Source organism: Carlito syrichta, unplaced genomic scaffold (genome assembly GCF_000164805.1).
Source record: "Carlito syrichta isolate Samal-C Ts95f unplaced genomic scaffold, Tarsius_syrichta-2.0.1 Scaffold47093, whole genome shotgun sequence".
Classification (NCBI taxonomy): domain Eukaryota; kingdom Metazoa; phylum Chordata; class Mammalia; order Primates; family Tarsiidae; genus Carlito; species Carlito syrichta.
In genome coordinates, this window is record NW_006991189.1 from 72,762 (window position 1) to 88,959 (window position 16,198).

At 47.4% G+C, this 16,198-nt stretch overlaps 1 protein-coding gene across 1 annotated transcript in view; it reads right to left on the reverse strand.

Moving 5' to 3' along the window:
• LOC103249888 (core histone macro-H2A.2) overlaps window positions 1–16,198 on the reverse strand; it is a 59,147-nt gene that overhangs the window by 2,263 nt on the left and 40,686 nt on the right. The window contains exons 6-8 of the mRNA XM_008048510.2: window positions 14,719–14,818; window positions 9,031–9,120; window positions 522–696 (exon numbers count right to left, since the gene is read on the reverse strand). Coding sequence (XP_008046701.1) covers window positions 522–696; window positions 9,031–9,120; window positions 14,719–14,818 — 365 coding nt within the window. The remainder of the gene's footprint in view (window positions 1–521; window positions 697–9,030; window positions 9,121–14,718; window positions 14,819–16,198) is intronic.

Consider the following 16,198-nt stretch of genomic DNA (forward strand, 5'->3'; position numbering starts at 1 on the left):
CAAGAGCAGCCACAGACTCCCCTGGGGATTCTGAAGCAGGAAGTCGGGGGTAGGGCCTGAGAGTTCACATTCTGACAAGGCAATGTCACTGCTGCTGGTCTCTGGACCACACTTTGAGTAGCAAGGTCTTTGAGCCTGATATTTTCTGTTCTTGTGCCCTAGACGTGGACAGCTGGTGGGAACATGGGCTTTGGACATGGAAGGCTCTCAGATTAGATGCTACATTGCCTCTGCCTCCTGCTCCTCCCTCCAGCTGCCTATCTCTCTGGGCTTTGACATCAAGGAGGCAGGGGAGCCGGTCCCAGTCAGGGGTGATCTATGAACCAGTGGGCCTGCTTTCCTGTGGGCTGTGAAGGATGGAAACTGGGTTTCTTGTTCAGTCACTTGGTTAACATGCTTGGCTATGGGGCAGCCATTGGCCATGTCTTCTGGAATGTCCCGGTCGGATGTGACTGCACGGGGGAGCAGCTGGTTCCCAGGGAAAAGGCTGCAGGAATGAACTTGGGAGAACTGCATCTTACCTGCCGCTGGGGAAAGGAGGGAACGCCACGGACTTCAGCTTCTTGTCCTCTGCTGCCGAAAGGCAGTTTTTGATGGTCTCTTCAAGCTGTTCTTCACATTTGTCAGAGCCCCACTGCGGGATGTGACAGTGGATGACAAATTTGGCTGCGAGTCCACTGGATTGGCTGATGGCCGCTGGGACGTGGGAGAGAAAAGACTGCAGGTTATTTCCTAAGTTTCCACCTTAAGCCAGGAGGTTAGGCTGAATGTCACAGGCTACTTGGTAGGTCTGTGAGGAACAAGGAACTGGTGGGAAGTTGGCTGGACAATATCCTGTGCCAGGAGGACTATGTTTATCAGAGAGCAAGAGTTGTTGGAAAGTCAGCAGAAGCTTTGGACCAATGTACTTGATGCCTTTGTGGCAGCACATCACTTTCCTATGGTGTGCCAACTAGTCCCTGGGTTAGGCCACCTACTCACCTACTCACCTACTCACGGGGTTTCTTAGTCAAAGGGACACATCAAAATCCTCTCTGCTGGCTTGACATGGTGGCTCACGCCTGTAATCCCAGCACTTTGGGAGGCTGGAGGCAGGAGACTCACTTGAGCTCAGGAGTTTGAGACCAGCCTGGGCAATACAGCAAGCCATTGTCTCTACACAAAATAAAAAAAACTAGCTGGGCATGCACTTATAGTCCTTACTTGGAGGCTGAAATAGGAGGATCACCTGAGCCCAGGAGATCAAGGCTGCTGAGCTGTGATTGTGCCACTACATTCTAGCCTGGGTGACAGAGTAAGACACTGTCTCAAACAAACAAACAAACAAACAAACAAAAATCCTCTCTGCTGGCTGTGGTTGGTTGAGTAATGGCCTTCCAAAACACCTACATCCTAACCCCTGGAACGTGGACATTCCCTTATGTGGCAAAAGGGACCTTACAGATGAGAATTGAGGATCTTGAGATGGGAAGATGATCCCAGACTATCTGGGTGAGCCCTAATGTAATCAAGGGATCCTCATTAAAAGGAGGCAAGAGGTCAAGGGCAAGAGAAGGCAGAATGATGATGGAAGCAGAGATTGGAGGGGTGCGGCCAGCAGCCAAGGAACGCCCCAGCCCAGAAACCAGAGGAGGCAAGGAAGGGCGTCTTCCCTGAGCCTCTAGAAGGTACCAGCTCTGCTGACTCGTGAAATTTGTGTTGTTGGAAACCACTAAGTGTGTGGTAATTTGCGAAGTGGCCATAGGAAATGAATACAGTGGTTTCTATAAAAGGAGATAGTGCCTGATCCTGGCCCCAGAGACCCTGATTCAGTGGGTCTGGTAGAGGATTTATGTGTGTGTGGCTTTAGGCCCCTCCATGAGTTGAGAACTCTGAACTTGACTGTATACTTCCTTGGACAGGGACTGTCTTTTGATCCTCTCTACATGCCCTGCAGAGAGAGAAGGGTTTCAAAAAGGAGTTATGAAGTTGAGTTATGCCAGCCTTGTCTCCTAAGTTCAGCCACACTCCTTTGTTTTACTTTTTACTCCTCCAAACATAGTTCCCATCAGCGACAGAGTTGATAAGCACCCAGGGGAGCAGTTCTCTCTGATCCACATGGGGCAGCTGCTGGTGCAGCCCCATGCTGCATGCCCCTGGGTCATCCCAGCCCTCTGTGACACTCCAGAATCTGAGGAAAACACAGTCAGTGTGCCCAGCCCTCCTGGAGTGGCAGCCCATGGCCATGAGGGGGCAGCATTTGCTACATACATGTGTGCCTGTCGTATTTCAGTGCTGTGGACAGGGTTGGGTTGAGAGATTTATTTGAAATACATCATGCCTACCTACTTTATGAGAAGTATTTCCTAGCGATGTCCACAGTGTCAGAGAAGCTGTGACCGCACTTCCTCACAGGAGAGGAGACTAAATCCAAGGGAGCCCTTAGTCAGATGAGGCTGTAAGCTCCCTGCCTTTCCCATGCCTAGTGAGTACTCAATATAATTAAACATGAATGCACCAGGAACTTGTCTACATAATGCTAACAAGGCAGGGGGCGTGGCACAGTCATGCACTGACTTTACAATGTACATTTGTGTACCACAACCAGAGTGTCCCTATTCAACCTGATCAATGATGCCTGAGCCTTGGAGCTGCTCTGCTAATTTAAAAAATTAGCTAGACATGGCGGTGTGTGCCTATAGTCCCAGCTGCTTAGGAGGCTGAGGTGGGAGGGTCACTTGAGCCCAGGAGGTTGAGGCTGCAGTGAGCTGTGATTGTACTGCTGCACTCTAGCCTGAGCGACAAAGTGAGACCCTGTCTCTATAAAAAAAAAAAAACAAAAAAAAAAACTAGGTGCTGTGACTCATACCTGTAATCCCAGCTTTTTGGGAGACTGAGGCAAGAGGATTGCCTGAGTCCAGGGGTTCGAGACAAGCCTGGGCAACTTGGCAAAACCTCATCTCTACAATAAATTAAAAAAAAAGTAGCCAGGCATGGTGGTGTCTGCTTATAGTTACAGCTACTTGGAAGGCTGAAGTGGGAGGATTGCCTGAGCCTAGCAAGTTGAGGCTGCAGTGGCCATGAGTGTGCCACTGCACTCCAGCCTAGATGACAGAGTGAGACACCGACTCAAAAAATAAAGGAAAAAGAAAAAAATGCCCATAATGACACTTCAGTCTAAAAGTATTTCCACAGCAACTGGAAATGGAAAACAAAACTTGTAGCTGTCATGATTTATAATGTTCTCTAGAGGTGCCAAGCACAAGGGCCAAGTTTTCACAAGGATTTTGACACCAGCATTTGGTATAAGCACCTACTAACAGAGTGACTTCAAGTGTTTCCCCTCTATGATGCGATGTCACCTGGTGAAGACTTGCATTCTGAGCATGGCAGTGCTGCTGCTAGGGGTTTCCAGAACTTTCCCTCAGGAGAGTCATCACAGTCATCACATCCGAAAGGGACTCCAGGATGGCTCCTCATCCTGCTGGGAAGCTGCTTCTGCTGACCCCTGTTCTCCCTGTCATCACGATTTTTCTTCTAACAGTGCCTCAGTTTCCCACAGCAGCTTCTGTTCTCCCTGCATGCCTGGGCCCCGTGCTCTTCTCTCTGCTGCAGTCCTGGTTCCTAAGGAGCCATCTGCAAGCTATTTTCTCCCTTTGCTTTTTTTTTTCTGTTGCCCAGGCTGGAGTGCAGTGGCATGCTCACGGCCACCACAGCCTCAGCCTGCTGGGCTCAGGCAATCCTTCCGCCTCAGCCCTCCAAGTAGCTGGAACTACAGGCATGCACCACCATGCCCGGCTAATTTTTAAAAAAATTTATTGTAGAGATGAGGTCTTACCAAATTGCCCGGGCTGGCCTTGAACCCCTGGACTCAGGCAATCCTCTCGCCTTGGCCTCCCATAGTCCTGGGATTACAGGCTTGAACCACTGTGCCCGGCCTCCCTTTGCTTTCAACAGTGGCCCATACCTCGGTGACCTTTCTGGTGTGCAGGTCCAACATGGACCCAGCAACATCAGCATTCACTCCCGAAACCCGATTCCTCCTTTCCCATCTCTGCAGCCTCCAGCCAGTTTCCTCTGCCTTGTCTCATTCCAGGCCTGTCTGCTTCATTTCCACCCCCCGCTCCCTGTTCTAATCCAGTTTTCTAGAGGATCTTCTGGCCCCAGCCCTCCTTCGGCCAAGCAGGCCTCTACACAGTTGCTGGAGTCAGGGTCCCTCACTCCACATCGAAATCCAGTACCTGCAGCTGTTCCTGGTCTCTATCCTGGTGTGCCTTTCCTGCTCTGCCCTCCACCTCCACCTTGGAGTCCGTCCGTTTCTTGCTCCTTCCAGACTCTCAGTCAACGTCCCGCCAGCCACCTCTGTGCCCTCACATGCGAGGCTTGGCTGCACCCCTGTCCCCACGCTCGGCCAGTCCTCCTCTCTCCCTGGCTCCCCTGTTCGTTCTCTCTGAGCCCCCACTGTGCGATTCAGCAGCCAGCTGTGTTAACTGATGTGCTGTGTTACCCTGGACTCCCCACCTGGGTGGAAAGTTCCAGAGTGTTCAGGGGTTATGTTCACATCTGTGCCCCAATGCCACCACCCTGCCATGCATGCCATAGATGTTTCACTAAACTGACTCTGACACGGTGACATCTTCATCGAAGCGCTTAAGTATTCCCTGTCATGTCTCTGGTTCCCAGGTGCTCAGATATTCACTGAATGAAGGAGAGGCCTGACTTCACCAGTTTGCTCAGCCTGGCCACCGTGGACCTACCCTTAGCTTCCCCTTCTGCCACCTTGAACAGACCACCATGACTGATTTTCACTGGCTCTGCCCCTGAAATGTTTTCTTGATCCACCCTCTCCCCATCCCCCCTGCCTCAGGGCATGCCTGCACTGTGGTTGGTATGCTTTAGCTATGCAAGATGCACTTTTTTTTGTTGTTTATTCCTTTTTTTTTTGAGACAGGGTCTCACTCTGTTGCCCAAGCTGGAGTGCAGTGGTGTGATCCTGGCTCACTGCAGCTTTGATTTCCTGGACTCAGGCAATCCTTCGGTCTCAGCCTCCTGAGTAGCTGAGACTACAGGTGTGCATACCATGCCTGGATAATTTTTTACATTTTTTTTGTAGGGACGAAATCTCACTATGTTGCCTAGGCTGGTCTCCTGGAACTCCTGGGCACAAGCAATCCTCCCACTTCGGCCTCCCAAAGTGTTGGGGTTACAGGCATGAGCCACTGTGCCTAGCCTGTTGTTTAAACATTTCTATATCATTGCGATCAGGATGCGTCTTACTATTGTTGTTAGCCTGGATTGAAGCAGACTTCTTCCAGAAAGAAGTTGCATTTCCTTCTACATCACCTGGGGACACGACCAAGCTGAGACTGCCTTCTACTACTCTGCCTGTGTTCTACTGCGTTCTACTCTTTGCCTGCGGTTTTGAGCTGCACAGGATCCGGCTGCACATCTGCAGTGGCTTGCAGTTCAAGTTTTCTAGCAAGGATTTTCTTCCCCTCCAACTACCCCATGCCCCCTTGTTCTGTCCAGTTTTCTAGATGGTCTTCTGGCCCAGACCTCCTCCTGCCATCTAAGACTCCATGCAGCTGCTCAAGTCTAACTCCACATTGAAACCCAGCATCGGCAGCTGCCAAGGTCAACGTATACACTTGCTGCCCCTTTCTGCATGGTGGGGTTCATGTCTCACTTGTTCTTAAATTGAATGTGTCCCAGCTTTATGTGGGGGTTTCCTGTTAGACACTCCCTTTGGGAAATTTAATCTTTTCTTAGTGGTACATGCAAGAAGGGTATATCCTACAATGGATGGTGCTTTTATTTATTATTTATTTAAGTCAGTCTTACTCTGTCACCCAGGCTGGGATGCAGTGGCACGATCACAGCTCACTGCAGCCTTGGACGGCTAGGCTCAAGCAATCCTCCCTCCTCAGTCTCCCGAGTAGCTACGATTACCGGTGCGTGCCACCACACCTGGCTAATTTTTTTGATTTTGATGGTGCTTTTAAGTTAAATTAAATATGGTGTTAAAAACTGGTGAACTGTCTTCCCTTTTCCCTTCTTTCTGGGATGCTACTCTGATCGGCTCAAGGCGGGGGACACCTAGCCATAACACATTTGTACCCATTTCTTAGCTCATAATTGCTTCCCACAGCCTTCTCCTTTCTTGAAGATTCACTTCTATTTCCTCTGTGCAGTCTCTTGTAGTCATTCCATCAAGGGGCTTGATTGTTGCCTCTGAACTTTTTTTTTTTTTTTAAGAGACAGGGTCTTGCTCTGTTGCCCAGGCTGGAGTGCAGTAGCATGATCACAAGACACTGCTGCATTGAACTCCTGGTCTCAAGTGATCCTTCTGCCTCAGTTTTCTGCATAGCTGGGACTACAGGCATGCATGCCTGGCTAATTTCTTTTAACTTTTAATTTTTCATAGTGACAGGATTTCACTATGTTGTCTAGGCTGGTCTTGAAATCTTGGTCTCAAGTGATCCTCCTGCCTTAGCCTCCCAAAGTGCTAGGACTGCAGGTGTGAGCCACTGCTTCTTGCTTTGACTTCTGCATGTCTGAAAGTGTGTACCTTTTGTCCTCATTCCTGAATAACACAGCAATGAATGTGGAATTCTTGGTTGACAGTTTTCCCCCCTTAGTGCTTTGAAGATATTTCTTTCCTGTTTCCAAACATTTTTTTTGTGTGTCTGATGAGAAGCCCGTGCTCATTAGAACCATCATTTCTTTCCAAACGATCTACCTCTCCACTTGGGTTGCTGCTTTGAAGGTTTCTCTTCAGTTTTGAACTTCTGAAGCTTTACCATGATGCACCAGGTTTTGGATTTAATTTCATTTATTTTGACATGAGGACTCATGTTTCGTTCTGGAAAATGCTCAGCTATGATCTCTTTAGACACTGCTTCTACTTTCTGCCTTTGGAACTCTGATGAGAAGCGTGTTGGGACCTCTCCTTCCATGTGGGGCAGCTAGCTATTCTCTCTCCTCCTCACCCCAGCAGTATTTGCTGGGATTCTTCCCCAGGTCCAGGCCCCCAGTCCTAGATGACTGATGAGGGCTCTGTCTCTCAGTTATGTGGGGGGTGCAGTGGAGCTGGCCATTTGAGTGAGCCAGCAACGGGGCCCTGGGTTGGAGTGGTGGGTTCTGTGCGCCCTTCTGTTACCCTAGAAAGACAGGTTTTACATAGACCCCAGGGTAAGCTCTGGGTGGTGGCCAGTGCTTTGGTTTCCTGGAAGGGCCATGGGAGTCTCCTCTACTCCTGGCTTTGAGCAGTAAGCTGGTCCCCTCCATGTGTGAGGCGACTCTGCATATCACCAGACACAAAGCCCGGGTCTGGGGCTTGATCCACCGGTGCTGCTGCCACTCTCCTGTCTCCGTCCACACATCTACTTGCCCTATAAGAGTGTGGCTCTGTCTTACAATTAGTTTTTAAAATTCTATTTTGTTTTTTATTTATGTATTTTTTTTTGAGTCAGAGTCTCACTCTGTTGCCCAGACTGGAGTGTAGTGGCATGTTCACGGCCACCGCAGTCACGACCTGCTGGGCTCAGGTGATTCTTCTGCCTCAGTCTTCCAAGTAGCTGGATTCACAGGCATGCGCTACCATGCCTGGCTAATTGTTCTTGATTTGTTGTAGAGATGAGGGCTCGCCAAGTTGCCTAGGTTGGTCTCAAACCCCTGACTCAGGCAATCCTCTCACCTGTGTCTCCCAAAGTACCAGGATTATAAATGTGAGCCTCCGTGCTTGGCTTGTCTTACAATTTAAAAAAAGACATTATCTACCACTGCTGAGTGTATAGGAGAGTGGCCTATGCACATTTAAAGTGTGGACTCACATTCTTTCTTGACTGGAAGCCCTCATCACTTTTCTACCAATCAAATCAAATCGGGACAGTCTCCTGCGTAAACGTCCCAAGGTGACTCCTCTTGTCCACATCGGGTCGGGTCACATTCAGACTCCTTCGCACAGACTGTGGGCCTGGCCCCATCCCGGGCTGCTGTTTCTCTCCTTCTACCTACTGACCCCTAACTCCCTATTTGCGCGAGACCCAAGTCTTCCTGCACACACAGCACTCCATCTGCACACTGTGTCCCACCCCTAAGGGCGTCTCACACCTCACTGCGATTCTTCCCCAGCACCCTCATGCCAAGGCCTTGGTTCCTGCTCTATGCCCCATTTCTCTGTCTGAGGGCAGCAGTGAGTTTTATGGCTCTTGAAACCCTGGTGTGAGTGCAGCACTTGGCACTGACTGGAGGTATAAGGAGTGAACTGATAGGGGGTCGTGTGGGTAAGAACATGGCTCTGAGGTTGGAGCCACCTGTCAAAAAGTTGCCCAGTGTCCTTGATAACAGTTGCTCACACAACGTGTGCACAGATGTTCCTAGCGGCTCTATTCACAACAGCCAAAGGTGGAAAAACCCAAATATCCATCAGATGAATAGCTAAACAAAATAGAATATTACTCCGCCACAAAAAGGAGTGAATCCTGACACATGCTATGGTATGGATGAACTTTGAAAAAACTGTATTCAGTGGAAGAAGCCAGGCATACAAAAGGTTATAAGTTGTGTGATTCCATTTATATGAACTATCCGGGACAGGAAACTCCATAGAGAGAGAAAGTTAATAGACAAGTGGCTGCCAGGGGCTGGGGGGTAGGCATGACTGCTTAATGTGTAGGTAGCTTCCATGTGCAGACATAAAAGCTCTCGAGCTAGATAGTGGTGGTGACTGCACAACATCATGAAAGTACTTCTTAATGCCACTGAATTACACACTTTAAAATGGTTCCAATGGTACCCAATGGCTCCAGACCATTTTGGGGATCTATGCAAATTGACTTGCATTATCCAGACACTTTCTAGTCACAGAGCATCTGAAAGCTCTACAATGGGCCTGCTCAAGTGATCTGTGAGATGCTGAGAGAGCATTCTGATTAGGTACGGCATACTTTGTTTCATGAACTGAATATGTACGAAGCGTGTGAGGCTGAGCACTTCAGGAAGGAAGGCGGTGAGACCACGATGGCGACACGGACCCAATTCCATACTTACCTTCCGTGACCTCCAAAGGGCCTTGAGATTTGCGAAGCTCCTTTACTGTTTCCAAGAACTCTTTCCCCCCAGCCTTTTCCAAGGCTTTACCTGCAAAGGAGAAAGAACAATGGGAAGACATTGTGGTCATTCTTTCAATACAATTCCATTATTTGACATAGTATTAGTAGGCCAAGGAGAAAAACACCCTAAGAATCAGGCCAGGTGTGGTGGCTCAGGCCTGTAATCCCAACACTTTGAGAGGCCAAGGTGAGAGGATTGCCTGAACCCAGAAGTTTGAGACCAGCCTGGGCAACATGGCGAGACCTTGCCTCCACAATAAATAAAAAATTAGTTGGTCATGATAGTACGTGCCTGTAATCCCAGCACTTGGAAGGATCGCCTGAGCCCAGCAGGTAGAGGCTGTGGTAGCTGTGATCATGCCACTGTACTCCAGCCTGGGTGTCAGAGTAAAACTCCAACTCAAAAATAAAAAGAAAGAAAAAAGAAAGAAACCAGGAATCCGACTTGTCAATTGTTATCCTGGCTTGCCAGTGGTCACTGGACCTCAGTCCGGCAAACTTACATTGGCAAGCTTTTTTGTTGTTGGCTTTTTGTTTCTGAATTTTTAGTAGCGATGGGGTCTCACTATGTTGCCCAGGTTGGTTTTGAACTCCTGGCCTCAAATGATCCTCCTGCCTCGGCCTGCCAATGTGCCAGGATTATAGGCATTGGCCATCATGCTTGGTCAGCAGGCATTTTAAAAGGAAATTTTAAAGGGATGATTTGTCCATAAACAATCTCATGACATGAGTCCTGAAGATGATTTTTATTTATTTATCATTTTTTATTTTTTGTAGAGACAGGGTCTTGTTATCCCGTGCTGGTCTTCAACTCCTTGTCTCAAACGATTCTCCCACCTGGGCCTCCCAAAGTGCTAGGATTACAGGTGTGAGCTACTACACCTGGCCTTGATTTTTTTTTTTAAACTGAGATTCCAGCGTTGTGTTCTATGGGTTCAGTACCTACACTGAGAGCTCTGTAGTCCTGTTCCTATCTTGGTGCCACCAACATATTGTAAGTCCTTGGGGTCAAAGGACAGACTAAGCCCAATACAGCCTGGCATGTTTCTCCCCCAACCTGGGCCTCAATTGTCAATGGAAAAATGCAGAGATGTGAGAGGCTAATCTCTAAGAACTTTGCTGCTGGGAGAGCCCCTGAGTCTTTGAGGTTAGGGATATTTTCTACTCAATATCTTAGGCCTTTGCTTCTACAGAGACTGAGTGGAACCCCCAGGACACAGCAAGACCCCCACCTCTGGCCCAGCAGTAACCCCATCTGTGTGCATCAGGGGATCCAGCCCCCTCTGCCCACACCCTTATGTCTTTGAGACTACATGGGTATTTTGTCCAGACTAGGATGATGGCTGTTCTTGGGCAGGAGATGAGATAGTTCCCCTCGGGTGTTTTGATCTTCTAATAAACTCAGCGACCTGGTTGGCCTTGGGTGATGGCACTTCCCACCTTCCTACTCAGGCACTCAAGGATGTTTGGAGAGCCACAATACATGGTGCAGATTATTTAGGAGAAATGTCTATGCTAGCAGTCATTCTCCACTGGGCTGGGGCTGGGGACGGGGTTTGTGCATTAATGTGCTTGGGTTTCAATGCCACAACTGGCAAACACCGGTCATGGCTATGTCCATTGCCTCTGAGTCTCCTTTTTGGCCCCTGACTCCTAGTCACTGTTGATATGCTGGGTCCAGAAGCCCAGAGAGCACCAGGTAACTGAAGCTGGTAGCCAGGTCATGGCGAGAGGCAGGAAAATAGGTCTACACTGCTGCACTCTGCATGTAGGTTGGGGGCCAAATAGTGGTGGGCAGAAGGCAAGGTGAATTAACCTCCTTCACTGACTTTTGAGAAGAAAAAGCCTGGAGTGTTGTAAGGTCGTTTCTCTAGAGAAGCACTCTCGTGAAGAAATGAAGGAATGTCATACTCTGCAACCCCTAAGGAATGGACAGATCTAGAGAAGGGCATCAACGGCTGCTAACATCACACAAAGACAGACAACAAGACGTGCTTCCTGGTGCAAGAATGCTCATCACCGACCAAGGAATTTTGTCCACATTTTTTGAGCCTGAGTTCTTTTTAAACCTGTAAATTCAACTATGAATTTATTTTATTTTATTTTTTTTGAGTTGGGGTTTCACTTTGTCACCTAGACTGAAGTGCAGTGGCTGCTCCCGGCCACTGCAGCTTCAACCTGCTGGACTCCGGCGATCCTTCCGCCTCAGCCTTCCAAGTAGCTGGAACTACAGGCGTGCACTACCATGCCTGGCTAGTTTTTGATTTATTGTAGAGATGAGGTCTCGCCAAGATGCCTAGGTGGGTCTTGAACCTGTGGGCTCAGGCAATCCACTAACCTCGGCCTCCCAAAGCACTGGGATTACAGGCTGAGCCACCGAGCCCGGCTTGAACTTATTTTAAAACAACAACAACAACAACAACAACAACCCCAAACCACCACCACCACCAAAAACAGAGAAGAAACATGCTTAACACCACCAGGAGAATGTAATCCTCCAAAATCCAGACTGTGGGATACCCTATAGGACAAATGGCCCAGTTTTCTCAACAAATAAATTGCAAAGCAATGAGAGAGAGAGAGAGAGAGAGAGAGAGAGAGAGAGAGAAGGACATAGACAAAGAGAGTGAGAGAGAAAGAGAAAAAGACACAGAATGAGACAGATAGAGAGAAAGAAAGAGAAAAATGGGGGTGGGTGGGAAGGGGGAACTTATGGGTTATAAGAGATTTATCAGCCTATTGCAGAGTATGGACTCATTTGAATCCTAAATCAAATAAGCAAATTAGAACAAAATAAATGGATGTTTATGATGCCATTGGAATTGGAATTCTGGATATTTGTTGATATGTATATTTTTTTTAGGTACAATAATGGTATTGTGCTTAAGTTGTTAAAAAAAGTTGTTCTTATCTTTTAGAGATCATTCTGAAATATTTGCAGATAAAATGACATGATGTCTAGAAGTATGTGGGGGGCGGGGTGAGATCTGAAACAAACATGGTTATAGGTGGTGATTATTGCATCTGGTTTCAGTATACTTTTCTGCTTCTTTTATGTAATAATATAATGCTTTTTAAATTTATTTTTATTTATTTATTTTTTAATTTTAGAGACAAGGTCTTGCTCTGTTGCCCAGGTTGGAGTCAGTGGTGTGATCACAGTTCACCGCAACCTTGAACTCCTAGGCTGGACTAATGCTCTTGCCTCAGCCTCTCTAGTAGCTGGGACTACAGGTGTGTGCCACCACAACCAGCTTATTATTGTTTTTTTTTTTTTTTTTTTTGGTAGAGATGGGGTCTTGCTATGTTTCTCAGACTGGTCTTGAACTCCTGGCCTCAGGTCATCCCTCTGCTGTGGCTTCCCAAAGTGCTAGAACTACAGGTGTGTGCCATCATGCTGGGCTAAATTTTTTTTTTGGTAGAGATAGGGTCTTGCTGTGTTTCTCAGGCTGGTCTTGACTCCTGGCCTCAAGAGATCCAACTACCTCAGCCTCCCAAAAGGCTGGAATTACAGGTGTGAACCACTGCATCCAGCCATTGAATTATGTTTTCAAATGAGTAAGTCCAGGCCTTAGCTGCATGGACGACTAGTTAGGGTGTTGGTTGTAGAGAAAGGTATCAGGATGGGAAGGACTCTTTCTAACAATACAGCAGCAGGAAAAAAAGACCACCAAATCATTCAGTGTCAAGGAGCCCAACGTGATAGGCCCCATCCATGTATCCTCAGTTTAATCTTTAGTACGCCTATGAGACAGGTACTATGGCTACCATCATTTACAGAGGAGGAAGCAGAAGTTCAGGGAGGTTAAGAATCCTGCCCAAGGTCACATGCTGGGGACAATTTGGAAAACCTGGGACACAGACCAAGCGGACCCAGAACCTGCTTTGCTAATCGTCTGGCCTCTCAGCCTGTTTCTCCTCCCAAGACCCAAGAGGTCAGCCTTAGAATCCACCGCTGGGATCTGAGCTTGAGTTATTGCTCCAATAATAGTGCTCTTTCTATTCTACCACCTTGTCACTTAAGGAAAGTATATTGTTTTTCTGATATAAAAATGTAGACGCGATAGAATTTATAAGTAGGAACATTGCAACTTTGTGTGAAGCTGGGACACCTATTCAAACGAGGCTTGAGATTATGGCCACTAGAGGGCGTCTTTCCATGGCGGAGGAAAGTTCCGTTTCTCTGGAATGCTGGTTTTTCTCAGTGCCATCCTATCTCCTTTCCAGCACAGTAGGTGGCCTCTGATGCCAGGAGGGAACCACAAGTGAGTCCAGTAACCTGGGACCCCTGGTGCTACTGCCAGGACTGAACTACCTGCCTCAAACCACCAGCCATAGGGGCAAGCCCAGGATCTCAGGAATACAATCCTTTCCTCGTTCATTTTACTCTTTCAGTGGAGAGCTTAAGGCAGTTCTGTCTAGTGAAAATGGATGAGATGGTGTCTAGTAGCATCCCTGTTAGCTTACCCTCCTACACTTCTCCACCTGGCCTAGTAAGCCCTCCTCCCACTGCCCAAGGGACAGGTGGCAAACCACTGGTAAAGTAGCCCAATGCTCTTAGCTTGATCAACATCTTAATTTTTTCTAGATGTCCATTTCCCTTTTATCAATAGCATTCTCAATACATAAGCTTAAGGCCAGGCACAGGGGCTCAAGCCTGTAATCCCAGCACTTTGGGAGACAGGAGGATTGCGGCCAGGAGTTAGAAACCAGTCTAGGCAACATAGCAAGACCTTGTCTCTACAAAAAAAAAAAAAAAGAAAAATGTTAGCCAGGAGTGGTACTGTGCACCTGTAGTTCCAGCTACTTGGGAGGCTGAGGCAGAAGGATCACCTGCACCCAGGAGATTGATGCTGTGGTGAGCCGTGATCATGCCACTGTACTCCAGCTTGGGTGACAGAGACCTCAACTCAAAAAAACAACAAAAAAAATTAAGCTTAAAATGTATGTGAAGTTTTATCCAAAACATGTACAGCAATATTTATAGTAGCTCTACTCATTATAGCCCAAACTGGAAACTACCAGTGGTTGAATAGATGGTTATACATTATGGTATATTCATGTAGTATAACAATGCACAGCAAGGGGAGTGAATGAACACACCCACACTCAACAAGAGGGATGGATTTCACAAACACTAAATTGAGAAAAGGAGTCAGACACAGAAGAGCCTGTGGTTTCATTTCTATAAAAATCAAACCAGATGAAACCCGTCGACGCTGTTGGAAGACAGCAGGACAGTGGCTATCTTTGGAGGGGGTGATGACCAGGAGGGGGGTATGTAAAGGACTTTTGGGATTCTGGGATGCTGGTAAAGGATGATTTAAGTGACAGTTGCCCAATGATGTTCAGAAAAATTCTTGTATGACTTGAGAAAAATTCGCCAAGTCATACACTAATGACCTGTTTTGATAGAATACTTCAGTAAAAATTTCAAAAAAAAAGTATGCAGGATTTTTAAAAAGTGAGTTGCTCTCTATTGAAAGCTATTCAATTACATACAAAGACAGGATCTGACATGGGAGCCAAGCAGTGGGATTGCCAGTTGACAACAGCCAACTTCACAAGATCTTGCCCAGACAGTGGGCCACAGTATAGCAGCTCTGAGAAAGTCTCAGGATCTCACCTATGTCTTCCTTGAGGTCAATTTCAGCTGTGGTTGGGTGGACGATGCCCTCCACTCTCATGGAGCCAATATGGCTGATGTCACTCTGGGTCAAGGTCAGCTGCATCGGGAAGAAAAGATGGGGAATGTAGGAGAGATCACCTCCCATTGAGAATCCTTGTATTTTACCTGAATCCATTCATTCCTTTTTATTATTCATACCAACTGTCAACCAAAGGGCTGCACACAGAACGGCAACCTCAAGCTTCCCAGGTGTTTTTCAACCAGCTCCTTGAGCTCAGTGGATTTGCTTTTCACTCTGAGACTAGCAGCATGCAACAACACTTCCTCCTCCTCCCTAGAACAGGAATGGGACCTCCCCTGTTCTTTCTCTCCTTTATAGCTCATGCCTTTGGTTCCCAACCCTGGTGGCCTTGGCTTTCAGTGATGCAGCCTCTGAGTAGCTCCTGCAAGGCAAGTCCTGGGTTTGTTCTCTCTTCTCCCTAAAAGCAAATGACTTTGCTGGGGAGAAAGAATGGGCTCTGGGATTCCTGCCTGCTTGTGTCCAGCCCCTTTGCTTTGTGGGACCACATTCTTGGGGCTACCCTTGGGAAATGCTGCCCTCTGTGTTCACTGCAGAGTGGAATGGAGGGCATTCTCCACTGATTGCCCATGTAAGCAAGATCTTTCCATTCCCCTAGCTAAGTGACAGAACACTGATAGTCATGTAACCATGGACAACCCCGCGAGGGGACATAAATGCCATCTCTTTGCTTCCCTGCTTTCTTCAGTGATAAACTAGGGACCCACCAACGTGATGCTCTTCCTAGGTCATGATCTTCCCAATTTCTCGAATGGAGATTCACACTGTTGTCAGGCTGGAAACATTTGGCTACCAGTGGTATGATTAACTACTTCCTTGGGTATCTTATTTCAGCCCTAGTTGACTTGAAAGATAAATTGTCTACTCAGTAAACTTCACACTTGTAAGAATGAGTTATTTGCATGTCTGGCTGGGCTGCTGTTGTGTTGTGAAGACCGTTCAAATGGATAGCCCTGTTTGTTTTCTTTCTGCAGCCTCGGAAGGCAAGCAGACTGAATTATTGGCAAATAATTCATTTCTAACACCAGGGATATTCAGGAAACAGATATTTCAATTTTCTTTCCTTGATAAATTACACTGAACCATGTAAGACAGGACTCTCAGAAGCTGTTTGGGAAAGTTAGCTATGGGTTTTTTATGTGTGGGAACAGAAATTACTGGGATGTGGGGAATTCCCAGCAAGACCAGTATGGCATTCTACCTACTGACCTGTAAGATTCTCTAAGCTTACCTTGTGCTGACCGGTGTCAATGTGGACAATTCTCAGCACTAGAGAGCTTGTTCTCTCTCACAGTGCTGAAAGTGCCGTAGTTTTTCAGCTTAAAACTGGCTAATTTGAGATTAAAGTACAAGTCATATTAGGGGAGCCAGGGATAAGGGAGGCATCATTTCTTGTAA